This window comes from Solanum tuberosum, unplaced genomic scaffold (assembly GCF_000226075.1).
Source record: "Solanum tuberosum cultivar DM 1-3 516 R44 unplaced genomic scaffold, SolTub_3.0 scf00011, whole genome shotgun sequence".
Taxonomy (NCBI): domain Eukaryota; kingdom Viridiplantae; phylum Streptophyta; class Magnoliopsida; order Solanales; family Solanaceae; genus Solanum; species Solanum tuberosum.
This window is the reverse complement of record NW_006238938.1, coordinates 899,401-926,475: the sequence shown is the minus strand read 5'-3', so window position 1 is coordinate 926,475 and position 27,075 is coordinate 899,401. Positions and strand designations below refer to the sequence as shown.

The 27,075-nt window shown below is 34.5% G+C and overlaps 1 protein-coding gene across 1 annotated transcript; it reads left to right on the top strand.

The window, feature by feature from the left end:
- Window positions 1-778: 778 nt before the first annotated feature.
- Window positions 779-2,831, top strand: LOC107062707 (uncharacterized mitochondrial protein AtMg00860-like). Its single transcript, XM_015313663.1, has 2 exons — window positions 779-1,076; window positions 2,737-2,831. Exons 1-2 carry the CDS (start codon window positions 779-781, stop codon window positions 2,829-2,831), a joined length of 393 nt encoding a protein of 130 aa, XP_015169149.1.
- Window positions 2,832-27,075: the final 24,244 nt, after the last annotated feature.

Below are 27,075 nucleotides of genomic sequence, written 5' to 3'. Positions count from 1 at the left end.
CTATTTAGCCTATGTGCGGGATGTGAGTAGGGTGGTCACTTCAGTTGAGTTTGTGCTTGTTGTCCGAGATTTTGTAGATGTGTTTCCTACCGACCTACCTAGCCTACCCCTAGAGCATGATACTAACTCTCCTTTTGAGCTTGAGCCGAGTACTCGGCCTATTTCTAATTTGCCGTACTGGGTGGCCCTTATAGAGCTCAAGGATCTCAGTGTTCACCTTCAGGATCTCTTAGGTAAGGGATTCATTAGGCCTAGTGTATCACCTTGGGGCACTCCCATTCTTTTTTTGAAGAAGGACAATATGATGCGTATGTGTATTGATAATAGGAAGTTGAATAAGGTAACTGTGAAGAACCGCTAATCCATGCCTAGGATTGATGATTTATTTGACTAGCTTTACAGTGCCACAATGTTTTTCGAAGATTGATGTGACGTCTGGTTACCATCAACTGAAAATTAGGGTAGCAGACATCCCTAAGACCATATAGGACTCGATATGGCCACTATGAGTTCCTAGTGATGTCTTTTGGGTTGACTAATGCCCCTGCCGACTTTATGGACTTTATGACACAAGTGTTCAGGCCTTGTCTTGATTTGTTCTTCATCGTGTTCATAGATGACATTTGGTATATCTGCAGAGAAGAGTGATCATGAGCAACATCTAAGGATTGTGCTCCAGACTTTAAGAGATCAATGACTTTATGCAAAGTTCTCAAATTGCGAGTTTTGGCTTGAGTCTGTAGCATTCTTGGGGCACATAGTGTCTAAGGATAGCATCATGGTATCTACGATTAAGATTGAGGCTATTCATGATTGGACAAAGTCTACTTCAAGTACTAAGGTTCAGAGCTTCATCAGTTTGACAGGCTACTGCAAACGGTTTGTGGAGGATTTCACCACCATTGCTGCACGTTTGACTTGGTTGACTCACTTTCATGTGCCTTTTGAGTGGACTGAGGAGTGTGAGTTGAAATTTTGGAAGATCAAGGAGTTGCTGACTATTGCGCCTATATTGACTCTTCCAGTTGATGGAGAGGGCTTCATGGTCTATTGTGATGCATTCAACATCGATTTGGGTTGTGTTTTGATGTAGAGTGGCCAGGTTATTTCTTATGCATCAAAGAAGCTTAAACATTATGATCACATCTACCCCACTCATGACTCGGAGTTGGTGCCGGTAGTGTTTGCACTTAAGATCTGGAGGCATTACCTGTATGATGTTTTTTGTGATATCTACACTGATCACATAAGTCTTTAGTATATTATGAGCCAGAGGGACTTTAATTCGAGGTAGCATTGCTAGATTGAGCTTTCGAAGGACTATGACCTCTCTATTCTCTACCATCCGGGAAAGGTGAATGTAGTAGGGGATGCCTTGAGTCGGAAGGTAGTGAGTATGAGTAGTCTAGCCTTCCTATCTACTGTGGAGAGACCCTAAGTTTGGATATTCAATCCTTAGATAATTAGATGGTTTGATTGGATGTCTCAGATTCTAGGCGTGCTTTAGCCTATGTGGAAGTTTAGTCCTCTCTACTTGATCAGATTTAAAGCCGTCAGTTTGAGGATGAGGCCTTGGTGGCACTTCGAGATCCGGTGTTAACGAGTGATTCGTGTCAGGTTATCTTTGATTTAGACAGGGTTTTGAGGTTTGTAGGCCGTATTTTATGTTCCGAGAGTTGGAGGTTTGATACAGTTGATATTTTGTGAGGCCTATGATTTTAGACATTCAATTCATCCGGGCACCACAAAGATGTATCATGACTTAAGGAAACATTACTGGTGGGGCGGTATGAGGAGAGATATTGCAGATTATGAGTCCCGTTGTCTTAGTTTCCACCAGGTGAATGTGGAGCATTTGAGACCTAGTGGTGTGTTTCAAAGATTACCCATTTCGGAGTGGAAGTGGTATCACATCACAATCCACTTTATGATAGTTTTGCCTTGAACTGCTAGAGGTGTTGCTAGCATTTGGGTCATTATTGATTGATTAACCAAGTCAACACATTTTCTCCCTATTCAGTCTTCATTCAGCACCGAGAGGGTAACCCGTATCTACATTTATGAGGTGGTTCGTCTTCATGTTGTGCCAGTTTATATTATATTAGATCAGGATGCTTAGTTTACTTCTAGTTTTTTAGAGGACCTTTCAGGATGAGTTGGGTACTCACATTAACCTTAGCACAACCTTCCACCCGCAGACTAATGGTCAGTTAGAGCGTACTATTTAGGTCCTTGAGGACACATTGTGGGCTTGTGTATTGGAGTTCGGAGGTCAGTGGGGCCAGTTATTACCTTTGGTGGAGTTTGTGTAAAACAACAACTACCATTTTATCATTCAGATGGCCCTGTTTGAGGCCTTATATGGTAGGTGTTGTCGTTATCCAGTTGGTTCGTTTGAGACTACAGAGCCTAAACCACATGGCACTAACTTGATACATGAGGCTTTGAAGTAGGTGAGGGTGATTTAGGATAGGCTTCAGACAACTTAAAGTACACACCAAAGTTATGCAGATCATAGGCATCGACCTTTGAGGTTCTCAATTGGTTTTTCTCCGTGTTTCTCCTATGAAGGGAGTGATGAGATTTGGGAGGCGGGGCAAGCTTAGCCCTAGGTATATTGGGCCTTTTGAGATCTCTCGGACAATTGGGGAGGTTTCATATGAGTTAACTTTACCTCTGATGTTCTCAACTACCCACTGGTCTTTCATGTTTCTATGTTGCGTCTGTATTTTCCAGATGAGTCTCATGTGCTCCAGTATGGTGCATTAGAATTGGATAATCGCTTTACCTTTGTAGAGGAGCTAGGTGCTATTCTTGCTAGAGATGTGTAGATGTTTCCTTTGAGAGCTATTCATGTGGTTAAGGTTTGTTGGATACATCATTTAGTTGAGAAGGCTACCTCGGAGACCGAGCATGATATGCAGGAGCAATTTTCTAACTTGTTTGAGCCTTCAAGTACTTCTTGACCTTTTTTTTCACGAATAACAGTCTTTTTTTAGTAGTGGATGTTGCAATAACATCCTGGTCATTTGTGTGTTTATGCCTCATTTTCGTCATTTAGAGCTTTCTGTTTGGTCACTTGGTCATTCGTTTAGTTTTTGTGCGAGTTTTAGTGTTTAGGGAGCTTTTAAACCTTGCACGGTCTTTTTTTATCAGAAGTTCAGGAATATGACCTCAGAATTCAATTCTGATGCTTCCATCAGCTCTAGAAGGGTCATTTTAGGTTGGTAACATAGACTCCCGAGGTTTTTCAGTGGGAGTTTGTGCGATTAGGAATTTTAACTTTCAAGTTGAAGCCTAAACTTGACTTTAGTCAACCTTCTGGGTAAACAAGCTCGGATGAGGATTGCGTCAACATGGTTAGCTCGGGAATGTTGAGTTTGGTCTAGAATGATCCTTCATTTAGATCTCGAGGCCTTCGGGCTAATTTCAAGCCCCCAAGTGGATTTTGACATAAAATGGAGTTTGGGTGTGGGACCTACTTTTTTATCAATATGACCTCGTATGTGAATTTTGACTACTCCGTTAAGTCCGGAATATCAAATTTCTTTGGGTTGCATATCTCATTTGGGTGTACGGGGTTCCGAACAAATTTGAAGCACTCTGTCGCAGATTTGGAACTTGGAAAAACTAGTTGATGTGCATCAGCTGGTGTAGGACAATTTGCTCTTCGTGATAATCTGCCCCTTGGTCGCGTTCGCAAAGGCCTGGGCTTTAGTGCTTCACAACCACGTGGCTCATTATCGTGATCACGATGAACAATTGACCTTCCTTAGTCATCGCAAAGCAAGGTCTCCGCAATCGTGATGGTCAGCCTCTTAATGAGTCACGATCACGAGCCTCCATCTCGTGAATGCGGTAAAGAGTTGAGCTATGTCTTTATAAATAAAGAGAGATGCAATCAACAATTAGTTGGAGAGGTGTATTTGCGATTTCTTGGTCATTTTGAGTCAGATTTGGGTGATTCAAATTTCGACTCATCTGTAAATGTTGAGGCTACACTGTGGTATGATTAGGTTGTGTTGGTGAGCCCCCGTTCGAGGTAGAATTGGTGTTTTAGCTGCTTTCCCAAGTCTCTTTAGCTTGACTTTTGTGCTTTCTTTGCATGTTGTTGTTGTGGCTGCTTCAGGCCTTAAATTGCGTTCAACTTTGGAAAAAAGTTTGAGACATACTTTAGGACCTTTTGAAGGAGTCAATTCTAGAATTCCCAACATGGATCCCACAATTCCCATTGGACTCTAAATTGGTCCATTTTTGTTTATGTGTTTTTAGTGTCTAAACGATCGTACTTACTTTGTGATCCTTTTTTCTATATAGTGTGGCAGTGTTCAGAGGTCATTCGGAAAGGAAAAGCTCTGGTCTTGTGATTTAGAGCATGTGGGGTTGCCCTACAAGTGGTCTTTGACTTCTTTTTTTATTTAGATTGAGCATGAATGCATAAATTCATGATGATCAGTGTGAATTGGGGGCCAGTACCAAGATATTTCTGCTTTTCTTCTTAGAACCCATGATTTAGGGTTTATTACTATTGTATGAAGGGTAGCACCATGCTACTAAGGTTGGTTATGTGACTTGCATGCTATGTGAAATTACATGAGTTTTATTTGTTTTCTGATGCATGTTTGGCCTTAGGCTAAGATAGGCTAGTGTTGCCTTAGACTCTCAAACCTTGTGGCTTGCTTTGTTTCTGACGTCGATTCGAACAGACTAGGTCCTTGTAGATTGGAATAGTAGACTTGAGTCCAATAGTCTGAGCTTTTTCTTAGGTGTTATCGTTGTTTATGGACCTTCTATACTGTCTCTCTTCCTATTTTTGTGGCTCTGAGGAATTGTAGAGAGGGAGATCGGGAGTGAGGTCGAGAAGAGAACTAAGAGGAGAGAGGGAAGTTCACGCGAGAGAGAGAGAGGCGGAGAGTGGCGAGTGAGAGAGGAAGAGAGATGAGAGATTTACTATAAAATCCTAATATATAGCTATGTTAGATAATTTTCTGAAAGTATCGCCATATTATCTATATATTATAGCTCTGTAGTTTTTCCTAATTCAATTAATTCTATAATAAGCATTATTATTCTTTACATTATCAATTTATATAAGTTAAATTAAGCGTACCCAAAAAAGACATCTATAATTTAGGCTAATAAGACCGTATCTATTTTGCATGTAGTCACCAATCAGTTGCCTAACCAGCTAACCTCATGAAGGCTCATGTTATTCTTTTAGGCATCCACTATCCAAAATACACTTGCCAAGTTGGTCGTACCAAGTCAAACTAGGTTATTCTTTTTGAAATAGAGAAAGTATAATTTAAGAACATTTTTTACCTTGTTCCGAAAAGACCATCACTAGAGAAACCCTACAAATAAATTCACCTCTAATTCTACTAATTTGAAATAAACACATTTAACTTTCAACCAATTAACAAAAAAATGGAGCTAACAAATATTCATCAAGGATGTGGTGCAGTGGATGAGATTGCTCTTTATTCAATGAGAGGTCTTGAGTTTGAACCATGAGTATGAAAAAAACCTTTGTAGGGAGCACTTCCCTATGAATGGAGCTTATGTAGAGCAAATCCAGATATAGTCAAACTCCAATATGGGTACTGAAGTGGAAAAAAAAAAGTGCATCTTTTCAGTCCTAAACTCTGGCTAAAATGATGGGTTGGGCCTTTCTTCACGGGGAAAATTTACATAGTAACTGCAAATTATCATTTTCCATGAATAAAGGAACTTTTAAGTGGGTTTGATTGATATGAGAAGATTTAAGGGTGATTTGAGCTGGTTCAGAGTCCAAATTAATAGTAACTGAAATCGAGTAGAAAAATGTGTCACACTTGTATATCATTGATATTCATGTATATTACAGACAGATATACATAAATATACACATATATAAGGGATATACATATACACCCGAAAGTTATACATGCTAAATATTTATTCTTCGTTCCTACGAATTGTAGCTCAAATTTCAGAAATAGTATTTCACAATTCTATCTAAAGTATGTGATAAATTAAGAGTTGAGTCAAAATAAATATTTATTTTTCCATTTTAGCCAAACAACATAAAAAATTTTAGACCAAAAAAATTACCATTGGAAGTAAAATGGTGAATTTAGTAGAGTTGTTCATCTTAGAATCTCACACGGAAGTGACATGTCTGTAATGATTTTTGTGAACAGATTTGCACGAGTTCGTAGCGCCTTGAACTCTTGCAAGTCTTTATACAATATTTTGAAGAAAACATATAATTATATCGTATTTACAAAATGTAGCTATAGTTTAAAAAAATGAATGTAGCTATTTTATTTACGAAATGTAGCTGTCAACGTTGATACAACTCTTTCGCACAAAATTTCAGCTGATACGACTCTTTGATGCTAATTTGATGTGATACAATATGTGCTAATAGAGCTGATACTTATCTGCTACAACCGAGTTGGACCCATTTCCGAGTCACTTGATAACTTTCAGGTTGACGTGGGGTTTGTGTAAAATATAAGATTGAACAAACCATGTCCTGCAAAACATGTCAATGTCTCTTTTGAAGTTACTAGACCGTCGCCTATTGAGTGTCTGTTAGATCGAGAAAGATTTTGATGATTGACAAATAAGGGAACAGATGAAAGGAGAAGGTTGCGTCGACATGTTCCTTTCAGACTGTATCCGACTGGAATAAGGAGAATGTCAACCACGCGAATTAGAAGTTATAAAACAGTGGAGGGATTGCTTTTTCGACAAGAAACCAGTAGAGAAAGTTTCCTTTTATAAAGGAGTCCTACAAGAGGAAGCACATAATGAATAACCTACTTAAAATAGGATGCCTAATCCTACAAGAAGTAGGAACCACTACAAAAGTAACCGAGATCCAATTGAAGAAGGAAAGATCCTTGATCTATAAATGAGGCAAGATTTACTCCAAAGAAACCTGTGCACTTAAACAGAGAGTTACAAGCAGAATACAATCAAATATAGGGAGTTTATATTTGAGTGATTTTATATTACAAAGTGCATCGAATGCAAGGAAACAAGATTGAAGAACCTGATCCATATTCATAGACATATGTTTTATAGTTCTTCAGTCAAGTTTTCTTGTATTGTGATTTTATCGAGTTGTATTTTTGATCCAATGAAGTATAAACTGGAGTAGGAATAGTGTCTTCAAGTTGGGGCGACTTAAAGACTTGGGAACATAAACCTTGGGGGGTTTGTGTTGGAGTTTAGGAATTAGAGCTAGTTCCTACGATTGCAAGAGTTTTAATCTGAATTCATAACTTGAAGTTGGGTCGACAATCTAGGTTGTTGTTGGCATCTAGGACTTAGAGTTTATAATTCCTTAGGTTACATAGCTTTGTATTCTTTTGTTGAGGTGAAGGTCGTGGTTTTTTACCCTTTATAAGCCGCAGATTTCCGCAATGAAATATTGTATCATTACTTTATTTGTTTTACATAACATAACTCTTGTAGTCTTTAAAGGAACATATAAAATATACCTGTTTCTTAGGAAAATTTGGGGGTCAGTATTCCAAGAGTGTCCAAATCAAGTTTAATTGGGACTCTAGCCAACTGGCTTTAAAATCCCGACTTTAACAGATCAAACATGGATGAAATAATTCCTTCTGCACCTCTAAATACCATGGCTTCACTGCTTAAAAATGACGATCAAGTCTTTTCTGTCTGTCATTCTCCACAAACAGTTTATACAGGAAATTTCCAGATCGGTGCGACACTTGGTGCTAATTTGCCTTGAAAATGGGTTCTAAAAAGCACTATTTGGTACATATTCTAGAGGTGAACGCCAATTATCTCCCAACGCCAATTATCTCCCAATCTCAGAGTGTTTATGAGAGTCCTAATACCTCGTGACAAGCTATCCATTTGAGTTGTCTCCACCTGATTGTTGGGCCAAGTAAGCAAATAGAAAAAAATTTAATTTCAGTTAGTTTAAAAGATTTATCACCTTTTATTTGTAGCATGATTGTATTTTTTACGTTGTTGAGATTTGAAACCCTTTAATTATTGCATCAATGTGTCTGATTCCTTTCTTTCTGAAAATTACTTTTCGGAGCATCTCACAGGTCTTGTGGTTATAACGTGTAGCACCATTTTTTCTACCATTTAATAAAAAAGTGATAATGTAAACCATTTCCTTTTTGTATTAGGGATAACTTTTTCGAGATATATACTAAATTTTGAACACCCTTAACAAATTTCTTAGCTTTGTCATTGCGTCATACAAAGTTAATTTAATAAAGACTAAGGCCTCATTTGTTTGCACTTAATGGAGGTCTAAATCTGAATTGCTCAGATCTTAACCCATTAAGTACATTTGTTTTTATTAAGATCTTGCCGCTAATTGAGTCTTAATGGCTCTGTTTCAGTCAGATCCATAAATATGTCTTAATAGTATTTAGACCTTAATTAGCAATTATATATAGATTATTTAGTTTTGCATTAAATGCTTTAAATAAAATTACCGTGTTCTTCCACAAACCTTTAAAATTGCTTTCTTTCACATTTTTTTTTACCACTTTGTTCTCTTCTAGAAAACTCACAGCCTCAATCCTATAAACCTTCCTTGCACTTCATGTGTTTGATGTTTTCCACGTATTCCTATGATGAGGCATTTTTAAAGTGAATTAGTATAATCATTAAGAATCAATAAAGAACATAGATCATGAATAAATATGTATAGTCTAGTAAAGAATACACGATAAGATTATGACATATTATAGTAATTTTTTAACCTTCAATGATTTTGGTGCTCCTATTCTTTACCGTCACCATTACTATTACTAGCATCTAACACCAACTATTATCATCACCATAATTATAAATTATCTTTATCATCACTAGCGAACATAAATATTTTATAATTTATCAAATAATAATTTAATTTTATTAAATTCAAATTTTCTAATATTTAATTACTTTTTACTTGACAAATGTATATATATTTATTATTTTTACAAATAAATAAATTATACACTTTCATATGTTGAAAAACAAACAGTCTTAATCATCTAGTGTTCAGATCTAGAGAAAATATCTTAATATTCAAATTTGCATTCAGATTCAGATGTCTTAATTTTAATGAAAACAAATGAGGCCTAAAAGAACAAGAAATAGTGTGTATTTTGAAATACTTTTAGTTTCTAATGTGAATTTGGAGTATTAAAATAAAAATTCTGAAAACTTGGTAAGTAATTTGTTGTTTTATAACAACGAAATAATGAGCTTATGATTAATACAAAAAAACATTGCATTCTTAACATCCCCGTACGAGAAAATAACGAGTCTCACTAATTAATTACAGGGTTAAACAATGAACAAAACTAAATAATGATGTTTCTAAGAGTTACTTAATCATTATCACAATTTTAGCTAATATGAAATACACATACGAAAAAGAAAAAGTTCGATCAACATATCTATTAGAGTCTCAGATATGAGTTCACAATTAAATATTTATGGTATAATTTCGTGCAGGAACGTTTTAAAAATGACTATCATGTGTTTATATCCTTCTTAGAAATTCCGAAGATGTACAACAAAGAGCACAACAAGAACTTCGATGAAGTCTACAATGAGGTGATGAATCATTTTAAATTTGGATACACAAATATTATTAGATGATCTTCATGTTATAATTTGCGAATATCTTTTTGTTTTATGTGTAAGTTTCCATATGTCACAATGATCATTCAAATTTACTTGATGACTTCACAATTTTTTTACCAGATTCTTCAATATTTATCGCACTGGTTATACATCATATCAATCAATTACCCATCCTCTTTAATTCCTTATAATAATTTTATTATCATGACTAAAGCTTGGTAATTTTTCTCAAAAAAGTGTTAGGCAGATTGGTTGGGTTGTTCAGAATTCTTTTGTCAATTTTGTTAGCAATAAATATTGTTAAATGGTGTCTTCAATATTATCATCTTCACTTCTACCAAATTAAGAAAAAAATCATTCATTCTTTGTTTTTCTTCTCATATATATAAGGGAATAATTTTATTGGTAATTGTTTATTCATATGGAAAGTACTGATGTAACTAAAATAGGTTTAACCTCCTTGTCCAGATTGACTTTTCATTTTTTACTTATAAGCTAAAAGCTATAAATTAAAATTTTTAACTAATGACTTAATTTTAAGCAATTTGACTTAAAACAAAGTGCTTATAAGCATTTTTAACTCACTCACACACACTCCAAAAGTGCTTTAAAATTATTTTAGCTTAAAATAGGCCAATTCAAACAAGCTCTAAATCAGGGGTTCGATGTAATTGAAAGAAGGTTAAATTTGTGCTTCTTTAATAATAATAATAAAAATAACAATAACAACACCAACACCAATAAATTTTTTGATGAGGTTTGATATTCCATAAATTATTATGACAAACGTGGTATATTGATGAATAATTTTCGATGTTAATCCTCATTTTATGCTTGAGTTTGTTTATGGATGTTAAATTGAGTTGCATAGTCGTTCGCTAGTTTGTTCAATCAAAAGAGATATAAATTAGCAAATATTTCTTCACTATCTTGTTTGGATTGAATCGTTATTTCTTTCAAGTAATTGAAAGAGCTTTTTGAAATTATCTATTGAATCAAAAGGAGATATTTTTTTCTCCAGACTATCCCCTAACGGTTTTAGTCACACACATTCATTAATGGTTATATAATTAGTTTATAGAGAATTTTGATGCCGTTAAAGTCTCTTTATTAGAAATGGTTCCAAAATTAATAATTGAGGAGCTAATTTACTTAATATTGTAACACCCCAGAATTTTTTTGAGCTAAGACTCGAACCATTCTTCGTTGTAAGTAGGATTTTACCGAGGAATTTAAAATTTCTGAAGTGATAAGGTCATTAGATATAACACCATGAGTTCCAAAAAGAATTAAAGAGAATTCGTTCTAGTCATTCCTAAGTTCTTCTAAGATTTGGGTCAACTTCAAACAATCATACCTCTTAGTACAAGATGAGTTAGGTGTGCCATGAGATAAAAAATGAAAGGTCTTTGAATTATATTTTCAACGCTACCGAGTTTACTAGGTTTTGAGGTCGGATGAGTAAGATATGTCCTTTTCAAGGTTAAGCAAAAGTACCGGAAAATAGTAAGGGGTATTTTGGTCTTTTCCTTACCCAATCATATTTAATTCATTTTTAGTAAGGTTTTAAGGGTCTAATCCAATTAGGTTCAGTTTTATAATCCTAATATACGCCTAGGGTTTTAGTTGAGAGCTCAAGAAGAGAAAAGAAAAGAGGAAAGGATCAAGGCTTCCGTCGAGGTTCTTGAGTTTTGTTGCGGATATTCGCCATGGGTTTGATCCCTAAGAGGTATGTAAGTTTCCATAATGTTGGGTTTGTTCACCCACACACCAAACATGATTTTCATATTCGAATTTGTTCATAAAGATTGAAAGATTTAAGTTCTTGACAAGTGTTCTTGAATTTCATTCTAAATCTTGTTGTGTTGGGGTTTTGATGATTTGTTGAGATGAAAGTAAGTGTTTTGGGGGTTTTATTGAGTATATTAGAGTGTAATTATGTTGAATAACCGAATCCAAGGGATTGTGGAAGAAGCCGTTCGAATCTAGGCAAACTAGGGTGAGAAAAGGAGAAAAAAGTCGTCGAGGTCTTCTGGGTTGGGGCCTGGGGCCCTACGCCAGCCAGTGTGCCCCAACCACACCTTTGTAGGTAGAGGGCTGGCACCCCGTGCCACTCAGTGAGCCAGGGTCTCCTCCCCACCCGTTCTTCATCGTTACTTTACTTTCACTCAACAACCTAACTCTAACAAGCCAACTCCATTCCTAGTTTCGCTACCCTACTTTAGCCTCCCCCCTTATAATGAGCAAGTAAGTATACTAGCATCCGTTTGAGTTCTTTCGAAGGGTACCTTTATTTCCCTTTGATTCTAAACACTCTAAACTACTTCTAAACACCTAGAAATCATTCATAACTTAAATCAAAACCTTGAATTCATAATTCAAATTCAAGGTAGAGTTAAGAGTCAAGTCTTGAGAGTTCTTCGAACATTTCTTTTAAACAAAATGTATTGCACCAACCGGGGATCGAACCCGCTTCTGAACATTTTGAGAAAGTCCCTTTGAGTCTTTTAAGGAGTCTTCTTCAACTTCAAATAACTTGTTTCAAGACTCAAGTAAGTGAACATGTGAGTGATGAGAATGTATTCATGAGTCTACACTATCACCAAGATCCTTCGTATCATAAATCCTAAATCTTGAATTCATAATTCAAATTCAAGAGAGAGTTTAGAGTAGAGTTCAAGAAAGGCTTTGAGTTAAATTGTGAATCCTTCGAGATAAACTATTGATTTGAACTATGTTTTGAGGAAGTAAGTAAGAGAATGAGAAGAGTTGTATACATGAGTTCCATGTTGGTATGAAGACCTTCGAGTTGAGTCGTTCATGCCCATAAATTCCGCATGGACTCCATAATTGAGTATCATTGAGAGGAGTAGCATCTTCAAGTTCTAAGTCTTGAGTATTGAGTTCCTAACCCTTTTGAGATTATATTCCTAATCATGGGACTATTACATGTTACCCATGAAGTCTTTGAGTTGAGTAGTTCATACCCATAATTCCGCATGAACCCTATAAGTCAGTAGTCTTGAGATCAGAAGTATCTTTGAGTCTTTGAGTTGAGTAGTTCATTCCCATAATTCCGCATGAACCTTCTGAGTTGAGCATTCTTGAAATGAGTATTATTATTGAAGTTCTTGAGTTCTGAGTTGTTGAGTCTCGAGTATTGAGTTCTAGTTATGGTTATTGAAAACCTTGAATTGCGTCGTTCACGTCCATAATTCGGCATGAACTTTATTCCAAGAAGTCTTTTACAATTTTTTTTAAAACTTGTTTTAAGACTTGAGCATTGAGTTGAGTAAGAGTAAGAGTAGAGCTGAGTTCATTTCCTTAAAATGATTATAAGGGAACTAAGTATTCCCAAGAGTAAAATGTTTTCACTTTTAAAGAAGAGAGGAAACACCGATTTCCAAGAGAGGTTTTAAGCTAGTTTTTGAGTAATAATATCAAACCACAGAAAGAGTTATATTTTTAAACATATGAGCTTAGTATTTTTAGGAGTAGTATTGAACACCGATATGGGGACGAGTTCAGATAAATCAAGTTTCCACAAACTATATAGCCAATGTGGGTAGAAAGGGTCATACTTTTTAGATGATTCCTTAATGCTTTTTAGCATAGACTAGTTGATCCACTTAATTGAGGCGTTCTATATACCGACAAGTTACAGGACAGTTCTGGCAGCATGGGCGAGACGATGCATCATCACATAGCTCATAATGATGGTTGTCGGTTAGATAAACTCCCATAGAGATATTTTGTATTTTTATATACACATAGTTTACTTTGTATTTTCATATACAAGCAAAGTTTATCTGGTATCCTTGCATAAAACTGTGTTACTTTCTACTGTTTTAAAAGTTTTCCATATATTGCATATGTATTGTTGCTTTATATTGAGTTGAATATCCAAAGTTGAGTATCTAAAGTTGAGTACCCAGAGTTGAATATCTTATCATTGAGTTGAGCCTTATTTCAATGAGTTGAACTATGTTTGTTTGAGTTTAGTTGAGTGAGTTGAGAAGAGGTAAGTATGTTTCTTTCCCACCAGTTCAAGCTTATGTTTATGCTTTAGAAATCCCCTTACATGCTCGTACATTCCATGTACTAGCTATCCATTTGTCCTGCATCGTTTCAGGATGCAGATACATGTATTCAGGGTCATTAACAGGAGCTTTGTGGATACCACATGGAGTTCGAGTTAGCTATGGTGAGCCTCCTTCCTTCCGGAGGATTTCATTTACTTTTCAATTTCGTCAGGATGTCGTGGGTCTTGTCCCGACTTCCATCATTGTCATTTAGAGGCTTCATAGATATACAATAGAGTTTGTGAAGTTTGTTTCATTTATCTTGTTAAATGTTTTAAAGACTTGAGTTGCCTAGTTTTGGCTAGTTGAATATACGATTATATTTTGAGTTAATTATTTGAGTTTCAATGAATTTTATTCTTTTTAAAGCTTTGTATGCTCGATTTAGTCTTCCGCTTGTAGTCAACCAGGATGAGGGTTCTCTTGGGACCAACAATGGTTCTCGAGTGCCTGCCATGTCGAGGGTGTAGGTTCGGGTCGTGACAAATATATTTCATGTTCTGCTGATGAAGTCAAAATGGTGGTTTTTAAGCTCAATAAAAATAGTTTCAATGTGCCAATTGGTTTAAATGACCATTTTATCAATTATGTTGGGAGATTATTGGTGACAATGTCTGTATAGTGGTGATTGTTTTCTTTAATGGATATATCATTCCTAAGTCCATTACTCACACAAAATTGATATTTATACTAAAAAAAAGCTAATTCAAACCTTCTATAAGGCCTATTAGTCTAAGATTTTTTTAAAATTTATATTGATATATGATAGACTAGAAGCTTAACTATCCAAACTAATCCCTCAGAATCAGTCAGGATATGTAAGAAGGAGAAATATATCATAAAATGTTTAATCGGCCTAGAAAATCATTTTAGGTATAAAAAGAGGTAAGAAAATTAATACTGTTTTCAAGTTGAATATGACAAAAACTTATGACCGAGTAGTGGGGAATTTTCATATAGGTGATGGAAAAATGGGCTTAAATTCTATGATAATAAATAAGTTGTGGAAATTATTAGTTAATAATAGGTACTATGTATTGATTAATAGTCGTGCTTATGATTTTTTTTCACTATACTAGAGGGGTAAAACAAGTAAATTCCTTGTGTCCAATCTTATTCATTTTATCTGAGAAATTTTTTAACGACTTTAAATGTTCTTTTTAAACAGACCATTTAAGAGCTTTGGGTTTCCTAAATGGAGTGAGAATATTAATATGATACTATTATTTTTTGCCTCTGCTGATAAAACTAGTGTTCAATTGATCATGAAAATCACTGGTGATTATGAGAGACAATCTGTACAAAAGCTAAATAAAGACAAAAGCTCCTTTTATGTTTTTCATAAAACTATTAGGAATATCATTCAAGAGATATATAGAAGATTATACATGCTGTAATAAAGGAATTTTCCATCTTTAATTTATTTTGATTGTCCCATTAGACATGCTAGGAAAAGAAAGACATTTTTTTAAACTTATACAAAAGGTACAGATTAAATTGCATATTTGGAAAGAGAAATTATTCTTCTTAAATGATACATATGCGCTCATTAACAATGTTCTATAAAATTTACCTATTTATCTTCTTTCTTTCATCAGACCTCCTAAGTGTGAAATTTATGATTTGCATAGATCATTTGCAAGGTTTTTGTGGAACTTTAAAGAAGATGACAGGAGTAAACATTGTGTTTCATGGTCTGATTTTTGTATGGCTAAAGATGAAGAGTGATTAGGCTTGAGATCTCTCTTCGATGTTTTCAAAGTATTAGTTTCTAAGCTTGAATGAAACTTTAGAATAAAAAAAACTATGTGTTCCAATTTTATGTGGAATAAATACTGCAAGAGGCATAGACCTCAAGCAGTTGAATGGTGCATAGGGTCACAAACTAGGAAGGTTGTGTTTGAGCTAGAGGGAACATCGACTAGGAAATTTGGTGGGAAATTAAGAGTGGTCATGCTAATGTCTGATTTAATAATTGGACACAATTAGGATCAGTGTATTATTATCTTTCTATTTCAGATCTCTTTCAATTGAAATTAGAGTATATCTGACAACTTAGACAGAATAGGCAATGAAATAATAAACTTTTTACTGGAAATGTTCCTATAAAATGTCTATCAATACATTCAAGAAAAAGTTAATGTTTTTGTTGATCAAAATTGTTGGGACAACCTTGGTGGATGGATAACAGTTAAAGTAAATTCTCTGTGGCGAGATTTTGTAGGATGTTAAGGCATAGAGGAGGTTCAACAATATTATAAGCATATACGGATCGAAGGAGATCCTTTCAAACTTTTTTTCTTCTTCCAGAGGTTGTGTAAGAAAAGAATTCCTATTAAGACTATAAGAGTAAGGAGGACGAAAAGTTCTAGTTCAAAAATATAAAAACGGTAAATTAGATATTAGGGAGTTAACTTTCAAGGGTAATGGCTTTAGCCTTTTAAGGCTTTAAGCCTTTAAGTCTTCAATGTACTAGTACTAGTAATCTAGTATATGTTTTATCAAGCTTCAAGGGTCAAGGATTTACTTGGGTCATGATTATAAGCCCTGAATTTAAATGGGCTTAAATTTTTTTTATTCCAACCTTACCCTAATAACAAATTGGATTGGATCGACCTTATGGGCCAAGTTCATTTTGACAACCCTAAATGTCTATACCCTAAACCTAGTCGATAGGAAATAAAACGACCAACTTTGAGGGGAATCTTAATAAGCAGTGGCAAGAGCAATTGCAGTAACATAGAGATCCTTTCTCAAAACCTATATGCTCACCATTAATTTGTATCTCTGTCTTCCTCGACATTTGAAGGTCTAATCTTTAACTCTCCCTCTCATTTATATATTCGAATGATGTCTTTTTTTTGCTCTTTGAATGAGTTGATTTTATTACATACTTCTTTTTGTTGTTTGTTTAAGAAATACTTTCTTTTCATTTGTGGTCAGATTTGAGTGCAAAAAGACTTCCTAATATTAAAATATTGTTTTTCTTTAATCAAATGCCTGCAGTAGCTAATCATAATTAGGTTTTATTTGTCGGCTTTGTTTTGGTTTCCTTGCCAAATAATTCAAGAATTTGAATAATCCTTAATTAATTAATGTCTCTGTTGTGTGTTTAGTTTCTCGTTTTGATTAATATTGAATCATCTTCCAATTAAATTGGTTATTTCTTTCCAATTTGTTGTTGCTAAACTTGAAATAACCGTAAATTTGAGACATTAGTTTCTTAAGTTAGAAATTTTCTAGGCCTAAAATTAATGTTTATGGCCTAAACTTAAATTTAATCACTATGAGAACAAAGAAAGAAAGACCGATAAAATCAATTGTCCTAGTTTATTAAAATAATCTATCCAAATGATAGGCACTAACGAGATCATTCATAATATAATGTCTTAACAAAAGTCTCAACTTTGTGCCTTATATAAAACAAACAATAAAATGGGATGGTTGCATTTGTATGTCTTGACCCAAAACCTCTTTAAAATATAATTTTTTGATTCAACGAACATGTAAACTCTATATTTAGGCGTGATACACAAAGAGAGATTGGATATACTCATCTTGATAAGTGTATGTCGAAGTTGAGGTCGCAACTTTGTTTCTTAGTCAAGAGTCAAGACTAATAAAATTTAACAATTTAAGTGAAACATAGGCAAATGATCTATCTGGAAATAATTTGAAAAACAATTGTTTAAAAAAGGTGACTTGGAACATTATAACACAATTCCAAGTGACAACTCTATAAATAAAAAATCTCTATTCAATACCATCACTTAAATTGAAAAACCATTTCTTATTCGTCTTCGATGATGAAAAAAGAGGTGTGACAACTAGTAATTAGCTTTCTTATTAACTAAGAATTATGAGTCATTATTCAACTAATTGAAACTAGTATATATAATTCTTATTATTTTTTCTTCAATTAGTTTCTTGTCTCTTATGACTTTTAATAGATATAATAGGCTTAAAATACTACCACAACTATATAAATGAATAAGTTAACTATTTTTTCATGGAAACAACACATTTTATTCTTTTTATATAGATTTTGTCAGTTAAACTTAAGTGATGACATGTTTATTTCAAAAATCCTGACGTAGTCCATAGTTATGTCGGAATAGGGTTAAATAAGTTAACTTCACACTATGCAAATGTTGCAATATGGTTCATGTTTTCTTCTTGCCTGATTGTGAAAACGATTTTGCCTCCTATGCATAGTTTCTAAGGAGCAAGTTTGAAAAATCATGTTGGGATTGTAAAACTTTGTGATGGAACCAACATGTTCTTGGTGCCATCGCAACCCTAGCATGATCTTTTAAATTCAAGTTCCCCCGAAATTCTGTATGTAAGGAAAAGTCTTTTTTACTTTCAGGCAAGAAGAAAATAAATTGAACCTGAAAACAACATCTGCATAGTGTTTAGTCAACTTGTCTAACCCCGTTCCGCCGTAGAAATTGACTATGTCAAACATGTTACCACTTGAGGTAGTTGGAAAAATCCAACTAATTTGAAATAATATATATAATGTAACATCCTGCCTTAGAAAGAGCTAAATTTAGACAACGTTAAATTAGAAATTGCCAAATCTGGAATTTTACAAGTTATGCTTGAGTTATAAGTTTTGGGTCTACTTCAAACAACCATAACTTTACAGGATGAGTTCGGTGGTTCATAAGATATCATATGAAAGGTATTAAAATCCTCTTTCCAACGCCACTGAGTTTGCTAATTTTCGAGCACGTATGAGGGAGATATGCCCGTTTGAAGTCGAGCTTTCTTGTTAAGGAAAGTTACCCAAAAATATGGGGTATTTCGGTCTTTTCCTTACCCAATCAGATCAATTCGATTTTTAGTAATATTTTGGGGGCAAATCTGATTTGGGTCAGATTTCATAAATCAAAATACGCTTAGGGTTTTGAGAGGAGTTCGAGAAGAGGAGAAATAGAGAAAAGTTCAAGGCGTTTGTCAAGATTCTTAAGTTTTGTTGCGGATTTCACCAAGGGTTTGATCCCTCAGAGGTATGTGAGTTGTCATAGTGTTAGGTTCGTTCACCCACACGCCAATCATGTTTTTTTTAAGCAATTTCGTTCTCAAAATTGAAGGAATTGAGTTCTTGCTTAGTGTTCTTGAAATATTGTGTTCGTTCTTAAATTAGGATGGGTTTGATGAGTTCTTGAGATAATGGTACGGAGTTTAAGAGTTTAAGATAATATATCTATCAACGTTGATACACCTCTTTCACACAATTTTCAGCTAATACGACTCTTTGACGCTATTTTCATGTGATAAAATATGTGCTAATAGAGTTGATACTTATCTGCTACAACCGAGTTTGACCCATTTCCGAGTCACTTGATAACTTTCAGCTTGACGTTAGGTGTGTGTCAAATATAAGATTGAACAAACCATGTCCTGCAAAGCATGTCAATGTCTCTTTTGAAGTTACCATACCATTGCCTATTGAGTGTCTGTTATGTCGAGAATGATTTTGATGATTGACAAATAAGGGAATAGATGAAAGGAGCAGGTTGTGTCGGCATGTTCCTTTCAGACTATATTCGACTAGGATAAGGAGAACGTCAACCACATGAATTAGAAGTTATAAAACGGTGGAGGGATTGCTTTTTCGACAAGAAATCAGTAGAGAAAGTTTCCTTTTATAAAGGAGTCCTAGAAGGAAGAGGAAGCACATAATGGATAACCAGTTAAAATAGGATGCCTAATCCTACAAGAACTAGGAACCAGTACAAAAGTAACTAAGATCCAATTGAAGAAGGAAAGATCCTTGATCGATAAATAGGGCAAGATTTTCTCCAAATAAACATGTGCACTTAAACAGAGAGTTACAAACAGAATACAATCAAATAGAGGGAGTTCATAATTGAGTGATTTTTGATTACAAAGTGCAGCCAAAGCAAGGAAATAAGATTGAAGAACCTGATCGATATTCATAGGCTTATGCTTTGTAGTTCTTAAGTCAAGTTTGCTTGTATTGTGTTTTATCGAGTTGTATTTTTATTTCTTTCTAGATCCAGTGAAGTATAAATTGGTGTAGGAATGTGTCTTCAAGTTAGGGCTACTTAAAGACTTGGGAACATAAACCTTGGGGGGTTTGTGTTGGAGTTAGTTCCTACGATTGCAAGAGTTGTAATCCGAATCAATAACTTGAAGTGGGGTCGATGATCTAGGTTGTTATTGGCATCTAGGAATTAGAGTTTATAATTTCTTAGGTTACATAGGTTTGTAATCTTTTGTTGAGGCTCAAAGTTTAATGAAGTGTAGTTAAGTCCTACAGAGGTGTAGGTCGTGGTTTTTTACCCTTTATAAGTGCGGATTTCCGCGATAAAATATTGTGTCATTACTTTATTTGCTTTACATAACGTAATTGCTGTAATCTTTGAAGGAACATATAAAATATACCTGTTTCTTAGGCAAATTTGGGGGTCAATAGTTCAAGAGTGTCCAATATCAAGTTTAATTGGGACTCCAGCCAACTGGCTTTTAAATCCAGACTTTAACAGATCGAACATGGATGAAATAATTCCTTCGGCACCTCCAAATACCATGGCTTCACTGTTTAAAAATGACGATCAAGTCTTTTCTGTCTCTAATTCTCCACAAACAGTTTATACAGGAAATATCCAGATCGGTGCGACACTTGGTGCTAATTTGCCTTGAAAATGGGTTCTAGAAAGCACCATTTGGTACATATTCTAGAGGTGAACGCCAATTCTCTCCATTTGAGTTGTCTCCAGCTGATTGTTGGGCCAAGTTAGCAAATAGAAAAAACTCTTAATTTCAGATAGTTTAAAATATTTATGACCTTTTATTTGTAGCATGATTTTATTTTTTACTTTGTTGAGATTTGAAACCCTTTAATTTAGTGCATCAATGTGTCTGATTCATTTCTTTCTGAAAATTACTTTTGGGAGCATCTCACAGGTCTTGTGGTTATAACATGTAGCCACCATTTTTTCTACCTTTTAATCAAAAAGTGATAATGTAAACCATTTCCTTTTGTGTTAGGGATAACTTTTTCAGATATATACTAAATTTTGAACACCCTTAACAATTTTTTTTTAGCTTCGTCATTGCGTCATACAAAGTTAATATAATAAAGACTAAGGCCTCATTTGTTTGCACTTAATGGAGGTCTGAGTCTGAATTGTTCAAATCTTAACCCATTAAGTACGTTTGTTTTTATTAAGATCTTGCCGCTAATTGAGTCTTAATGGCTCTGATTCTGTCAGATCCATAAATATGTATTAATAGTATTCAGACCTTAATCAACTATTATATTTTCATTATTTAGTTTTGCATTAAATGCTTTAACTAAAAACCACCGTCTTTTTCCACAAACCTTTAAAATTGCTTTCTTTCACTTTTTTTTTACCACTTCGTTCTCTTCTAGTAAAAATCACAGCCTCAATCCTATAAACCTTCCTTGCACTTCATGTCTTTGATGTTTTCCACGTATTCCTATGATGAGGCAATTTTAAAGTGAATTAGTATAATCATTTAGAATCAATAAAGAACATAGATCATGAATAAATATGTAGAGTCTAGTAAAGAATACACGATAACATTATGACATATTATAGTAATTCTTTAACCTTCAATGATTTTGGTGCTCGTATTCTTTATCATCACCATTACTCAGGGGCGGCTCAAACCAGTTGGTGGCCTAAGGCCAAAATCAAACTAGAGGCCTTAAAAAATTTAAAATGTTTTATTTTAAATCTATTTTTCTAGCTTTTTGAGATGCAAAGTTGTTAATAATTTTTGTGTAGTCAATCTCTTCTAATAATTCTTTTTCAGTCGATAATATTGCCAAACCACTTCTAAAATTTATCAAGAGCACCTTTTTGAGATTTTCTAGTTGACATATTAAAATCTAACAAATATTTTAAACACTATTTACAATATCAAATATAAAATATAATAAACATAAGACACAAAACAAAAATATTATTAGAAATTAGAATGATATTACCGGATTCAAGAACTATGAAGACTTGATTTCCGAAAATGAATTGTGTTGCTGCAATATATTTTTCTTCAAATTAAAAATATAAACTATCAATAGAATAAGTAAATTTTTAAGCTTTGAATAAGAGAGCGATATAAGATTAGAAAAGAGAAAGAGAAAGAAACAGAAGAGAAGAAGAGAGGAGGATAGAATATATAAAAATAAAATTAGAAAAAAGAATAAGTTAAAAAAGAAAAAGATAACTTGTACATTAAAAAAAAGGTAAACAACTTTTTATTGGAAAGGAAAAAAGTAATTGTCATATCTATCACTTCATTAATGCCGTTTGCATTTGTTGTCTTAGTTCTAATATATTTTTTTTAGTTTAATCCTACCTAATTAACTAAAAAATGGGGCCAAGGACTTTTTTTTATACCTTACCAGCCGCCCCTGCCATTACTATTACTAGCATCTAACACCAACTATTATCATAACAATAGTTATAAATTATGTTTATCATCACTAGCAAACATCAATGAAGTCTACAATGAGGTGATAAATCATTTTAAATTTGGATACAGAAATATTATTAGATGATCTTCATGTTATAATTTGTGAATATAATTTTGTTTTATGTGTAAGTTGCCATATGTCACAATGATCATCCAAATTTACTTGATGACTTCACAAATATTTTACCAGATTCTTCAATACTTGTCACAGTGGTTAGACATCATATCAACCAATTACCCATCCTCTTTAATTCCTTATAATAATGTTATTATCATGACTAAAGCTTGGTAGTTTTTCTCAAAAAAGTGTTAGGGAGATTGGTTTGGTTGTTTGAAATTCTTTTATGAAACTGCTCAAAACTCTTTGGAAATCGCAGTTTCCTTCTCTTTTAAATGTGAAAACATTTACTCTTGGGAATACTTAGTTCCCATATATCATTTTAAAGAAAATGAACTCGACTCTACTCTTTCTCAACTCATGTGCTCAAGTCTTTTAACAATTTTAGAAAAAAATGTCAAATACTTCTCAGAATAAAGTTCATGCCGAATTATGGACATGAATGACTCAATTCAAGATTTTCAATAACCATAACTAGAACTCAACACTCAAAACTCAACAACTCTGAACTTAGTATCTTTAATGATAATACTCGTTTAAAAAATGCTCGACTAAGAGGGTTCATGCGGAATTATGAGCATGAACTACTCAACTCAAGGACTCGAAGATACTTCTCATCTCCAGACTACTCGACTTATAGGGCTCATGTGGAATTATGAGTATGAACAACTCCGCTCAAGGACTCCATAGGTAATATGTAATAGTCCCATGAATAGGAATACAATCTCAAAAGAGATTAGGAGCTCAATACTCAAGACTTAGAACATTGAAGATACTACTCCTCTCAAAAGATACTCAACTTATGGAGTTCAAACAAAATTATTGGGCATGAACGACTCGACTCAAGGGTATGAATAACAATATGGAACTCATGTCTACAACTCTTCTCATTCTCATACTTACTTCCTCAGAACTTAGCTCAAATCGACAGTTGATCTCAAAGGATCCACAATTGAACTTAAAGACTTTCTTGAACTCTACTCTTAACTTTTCCTTGAATGTGAATTATGAATTCAAGATTTATGGTTCATGATATGAAGGATCTAGTGATGACAAAGTAGAATCATGAATACATTCTCCTCATTCTTATACTCAATTGCTCGAGTCTTGAAACAAGTTATATAAATTTGTAGAAGACTCCTCAAAAGACTCAAACGAACCATCTCAAATGCTCAGGAAAACTCTCAAGGCTTAAATCTTAACTCTACCTTGAATTTGAATTATGAATTCAAGGTTATGATTAGTGGTAGGAAAGATATTGTGATGATTAAAAGTGTTTAAGATAGTTAATCATGATAAATGGTTGAAAAACACTGTCTGGGGAGCAAGTCCGCGAAGTGTAGATGAATTATATTATTTAGTCGCGAATTAATTTTGAAATAGTGGATTCCGCTGTAATATCCCACAACTAGAAAGAGCTAGAATTAGAAAGAGTCATTTTTGGAGAGAATAAAATCTAGAAATTTGATAAAGTTAAGTTAAATATGAGTTTTGGGTCAACTTCAAACGACCATAAATCCTAGATCAGGATAATTTAGGTGTGCTACAAGATACCGTAGGAAAATGCTTTGAATTATATTTTCAACATCGTTGAGTTTTCTCAATTTCGGGTTCGTATGAAGGAGATATGCCCATTTGAAGTCGGGCTGTCTAGTTAAGAAAAGTCTAAACCGGATTTTTGGAAGGGTATAATGGTCTTTTAACTACCCAATTAAATTATTTCGTTTTTAGTAAGTCATGTGGGGTCTAAAATGAGTTAGTTCAGTTTACGCAATTAAGAAATACTCTAGGTCTTTGAGAGAAGAGAAAAGAGGAGAAAAGAGAAGACAAGTTCAAGATTCGTCAAGTTCTTGCAATTTTGGTTGTGGAGTTTGCCAAGGATTCAATCCTATGAGGTATGTGAGACTTTCATAGCATTGGGTTCGTTCACCCACGTGCCAATCATGTTTGTTTCAGAAAAATTCGTTTCTAAAAAGTTGAAAGTATGATGTTCTTGAATTATGTTCTTGAAGTTTACTTTAGTTCTTGAGATTTGAAGGGATTGTGGAGTTCTTGATGGAATCGTGTCAATTTAAGAGTTGTTTTGAGTTAGATTCTTGTGTATATATACTGGGTATTTGAATCGAAAGAGGGATTGAGAAAAAGAATCGAATTTAGGCGAATTTGGGTGAGAAAACGAAGAAGGAAAAAGTTGAGCAGGTTTTGGCACGCAAGTCCACATCGCAGACTTGCTCCCCGAGTGCACAAAAATCACCTCTGCGTCGCGGAGAAGATGCGAACTTCTCTGTTTCAAAAATAAATTTCATGATCAAATATTTAAATGCATCTCCGCGTCGCGGACTTGTTTCCAGACAATGATTTCTTGATCGTTTCTCATGTTTAACTATCTAAAAACACTCATAAACATCATGAGATCTTTCCTATCACAAATCACAATTATTGAATCCATAAATTAAATTCAAGGAAAGTTAAGAGTCAAGTTAAGGGAATTCATAGAGTTTTTCCAAAAGTCTTTCACAAACATTTTAACTTTGTTTTAAGACTTAAGCTTTGACTTGAGTAAAAAGTAAGAGTAAAGTTCATTTCTGCAAGGATTATACAGGAACTAAGTATTCCCAAGAATTAAAATGTTTTCACATTTGAATAAAAAAAGAAACACCGATTTCCAAGAGAGCTTTTAAGCTAAGTTTTGAGTAATTATCTCAATCCAAAGAAAAAGTTTTGTTTTATTTAAAACATATGAGCTAAGTACTTTTTGGGAGTAGTATTGAGCACCGATATGGGGACGCGAGTTCATAATAACTCAACTCTCCATAAACCATGTTGCCCTCATGGGTAGAAAAGGATCATACATCTTAGAAGACTCCTTAAGATGCTTTTAGCATATACTAGTGGATCCACTTAGTTAAGGCTTTCTATATGACGACAAAGTATATGACTGTTCTGGCAGCGTGGAAAAGACACTGTATCATCACTTAGGCTTATAGTGGTGGTTGTCGGTTAGAGAAACTCCCACAATACTATATTCCCAAAGAGTATAAAGATGTTTTCACATTTAAACAAGAAAGGGAACATCGATTCCAAGAGAGCTTTTAAGCTAAGTTTTGAGTAATTATCTCAAACCAAAGAAAGAAGTTTGTTTTAAAAACATATGAGCTAAGTATATTTTGGGAGTAGTATTGAACACCGATATGGGGATACGAGTTCATATTAACTCAAGTCTCCATAAACCATGTAGCCATCATGGGTAGTAAAGGATCATACTTTTAGATGAATCCTTAAGTGTGTTTTTTAGCATAGACTAGTGGATCCACTTAGTTAAGGTGTTCTATATGACGGCAAAGTATATAACAGTTCTGGAGGCGTGGGAAAGACGTTGTATCACCACTTAGGCTCGTAGTGGTGGTTGTCGGTTAGAGAATCTCCATTCACTTAGTTAAGGTGTTCTATATGACGGCAAAGTATATAACAGTTCTGGAGGCGTGGGAAAGACGTTGTATCACCACTTAGGCTCGTAGTGGTGGTTGTCGGTTAGAGAATCTCCATATAAACTATATTACTTTATTATATGAGTAAAGTTAAGTTTGTTATTGCATTTTCTTTAATGAACTAAGTCGTTTTCCACTGTTTTACAAAGTTTTCATATATTGCATGTGTTTTATTGCTTTATATTGAGTTAAGTTATTCATGAGTTGAGAAGAGCCAAGGTAAGTGTTTCTTTCAGATTCTTTTTAAGCCTATGTTATGTTTAGCATTCCAACTTGCATACTCGTACATTCAATGTAGTGATGCCAGTTGGCCTGCATCATTTTATGATGCAGACGCAGGTAATCAGCACCATCACCCAGCACCTCGTTGATACAATTTAGCAGTCAGAGTCAGTTGGTGAGCCTCCTTGCATTCCGGAGGACTCCTTTTATTTCGCTTTCAATATTTCTTTGTTAGGATGATCGGGGGTCTTGTCCCGACATCCCTCTTTGTTTTACAAGCTTCATAGACAGTTAGTAGTTCAGTTGTCTTTACATCATCACTTCATATATTGAGACTTGAGTTGCCATTTTGCCCAAGTTGAATGTTTGACCTTTATACATTCTTAGTTATTTTATTAAACAGTTGAGTAAAGTGCATTTGATCATTGTAATAATGCTTTTAAGTCTTCTGCTGAGTAAGTAAGCCAGGCCAAGGGTTCGCTTGGGGTTAACAATAATTCTCGAGTGCCGGCCACGTCCAGGATGTAGGCTCGGGGCGTGACAAACTTGGTATCGAGCATAGAGTTCAAGAGTCCTAGGGAGTTTATGAAGCTGTGTCTGTAGAGCCTTAGTTATCGGTGTGAAGCGCGCCACATATATAATTATGATGCTTCAACACTTAGGAAATATTCTCACTTCTTTCACACTCATTTAGTGCGTCATAGTTTGATCTCTAAAATTTTTCTTTCTAATTCGTGCTTGTGCGTGTTTTTAGATAATCAGGCCTCCATGAAGAGCTGTCAGAGGTCGTCCTACTAGGCGCAATGTTGAAGAGCAAGAGTTACCAAATGCACCTGAAGTGCAACCTCAAGGAGAAGTCACTAATGCTTAGTTCAGAGAGGCGATAAGGATGCTAAGTCAAGCTGTGACTAATCATGTTGGGCAACAAAGAGGAGCTAGCCAGGAAGTGACTGATACTTCGAGGATCCGATAGTTCTTGAGGATGAATCCTCCAAGCTTCACGGGTTCAAGCACTACTGAGTATCCGAAGAGTTTTGTTGAGGAGCTGAAGAAAGTATTTGAGGTT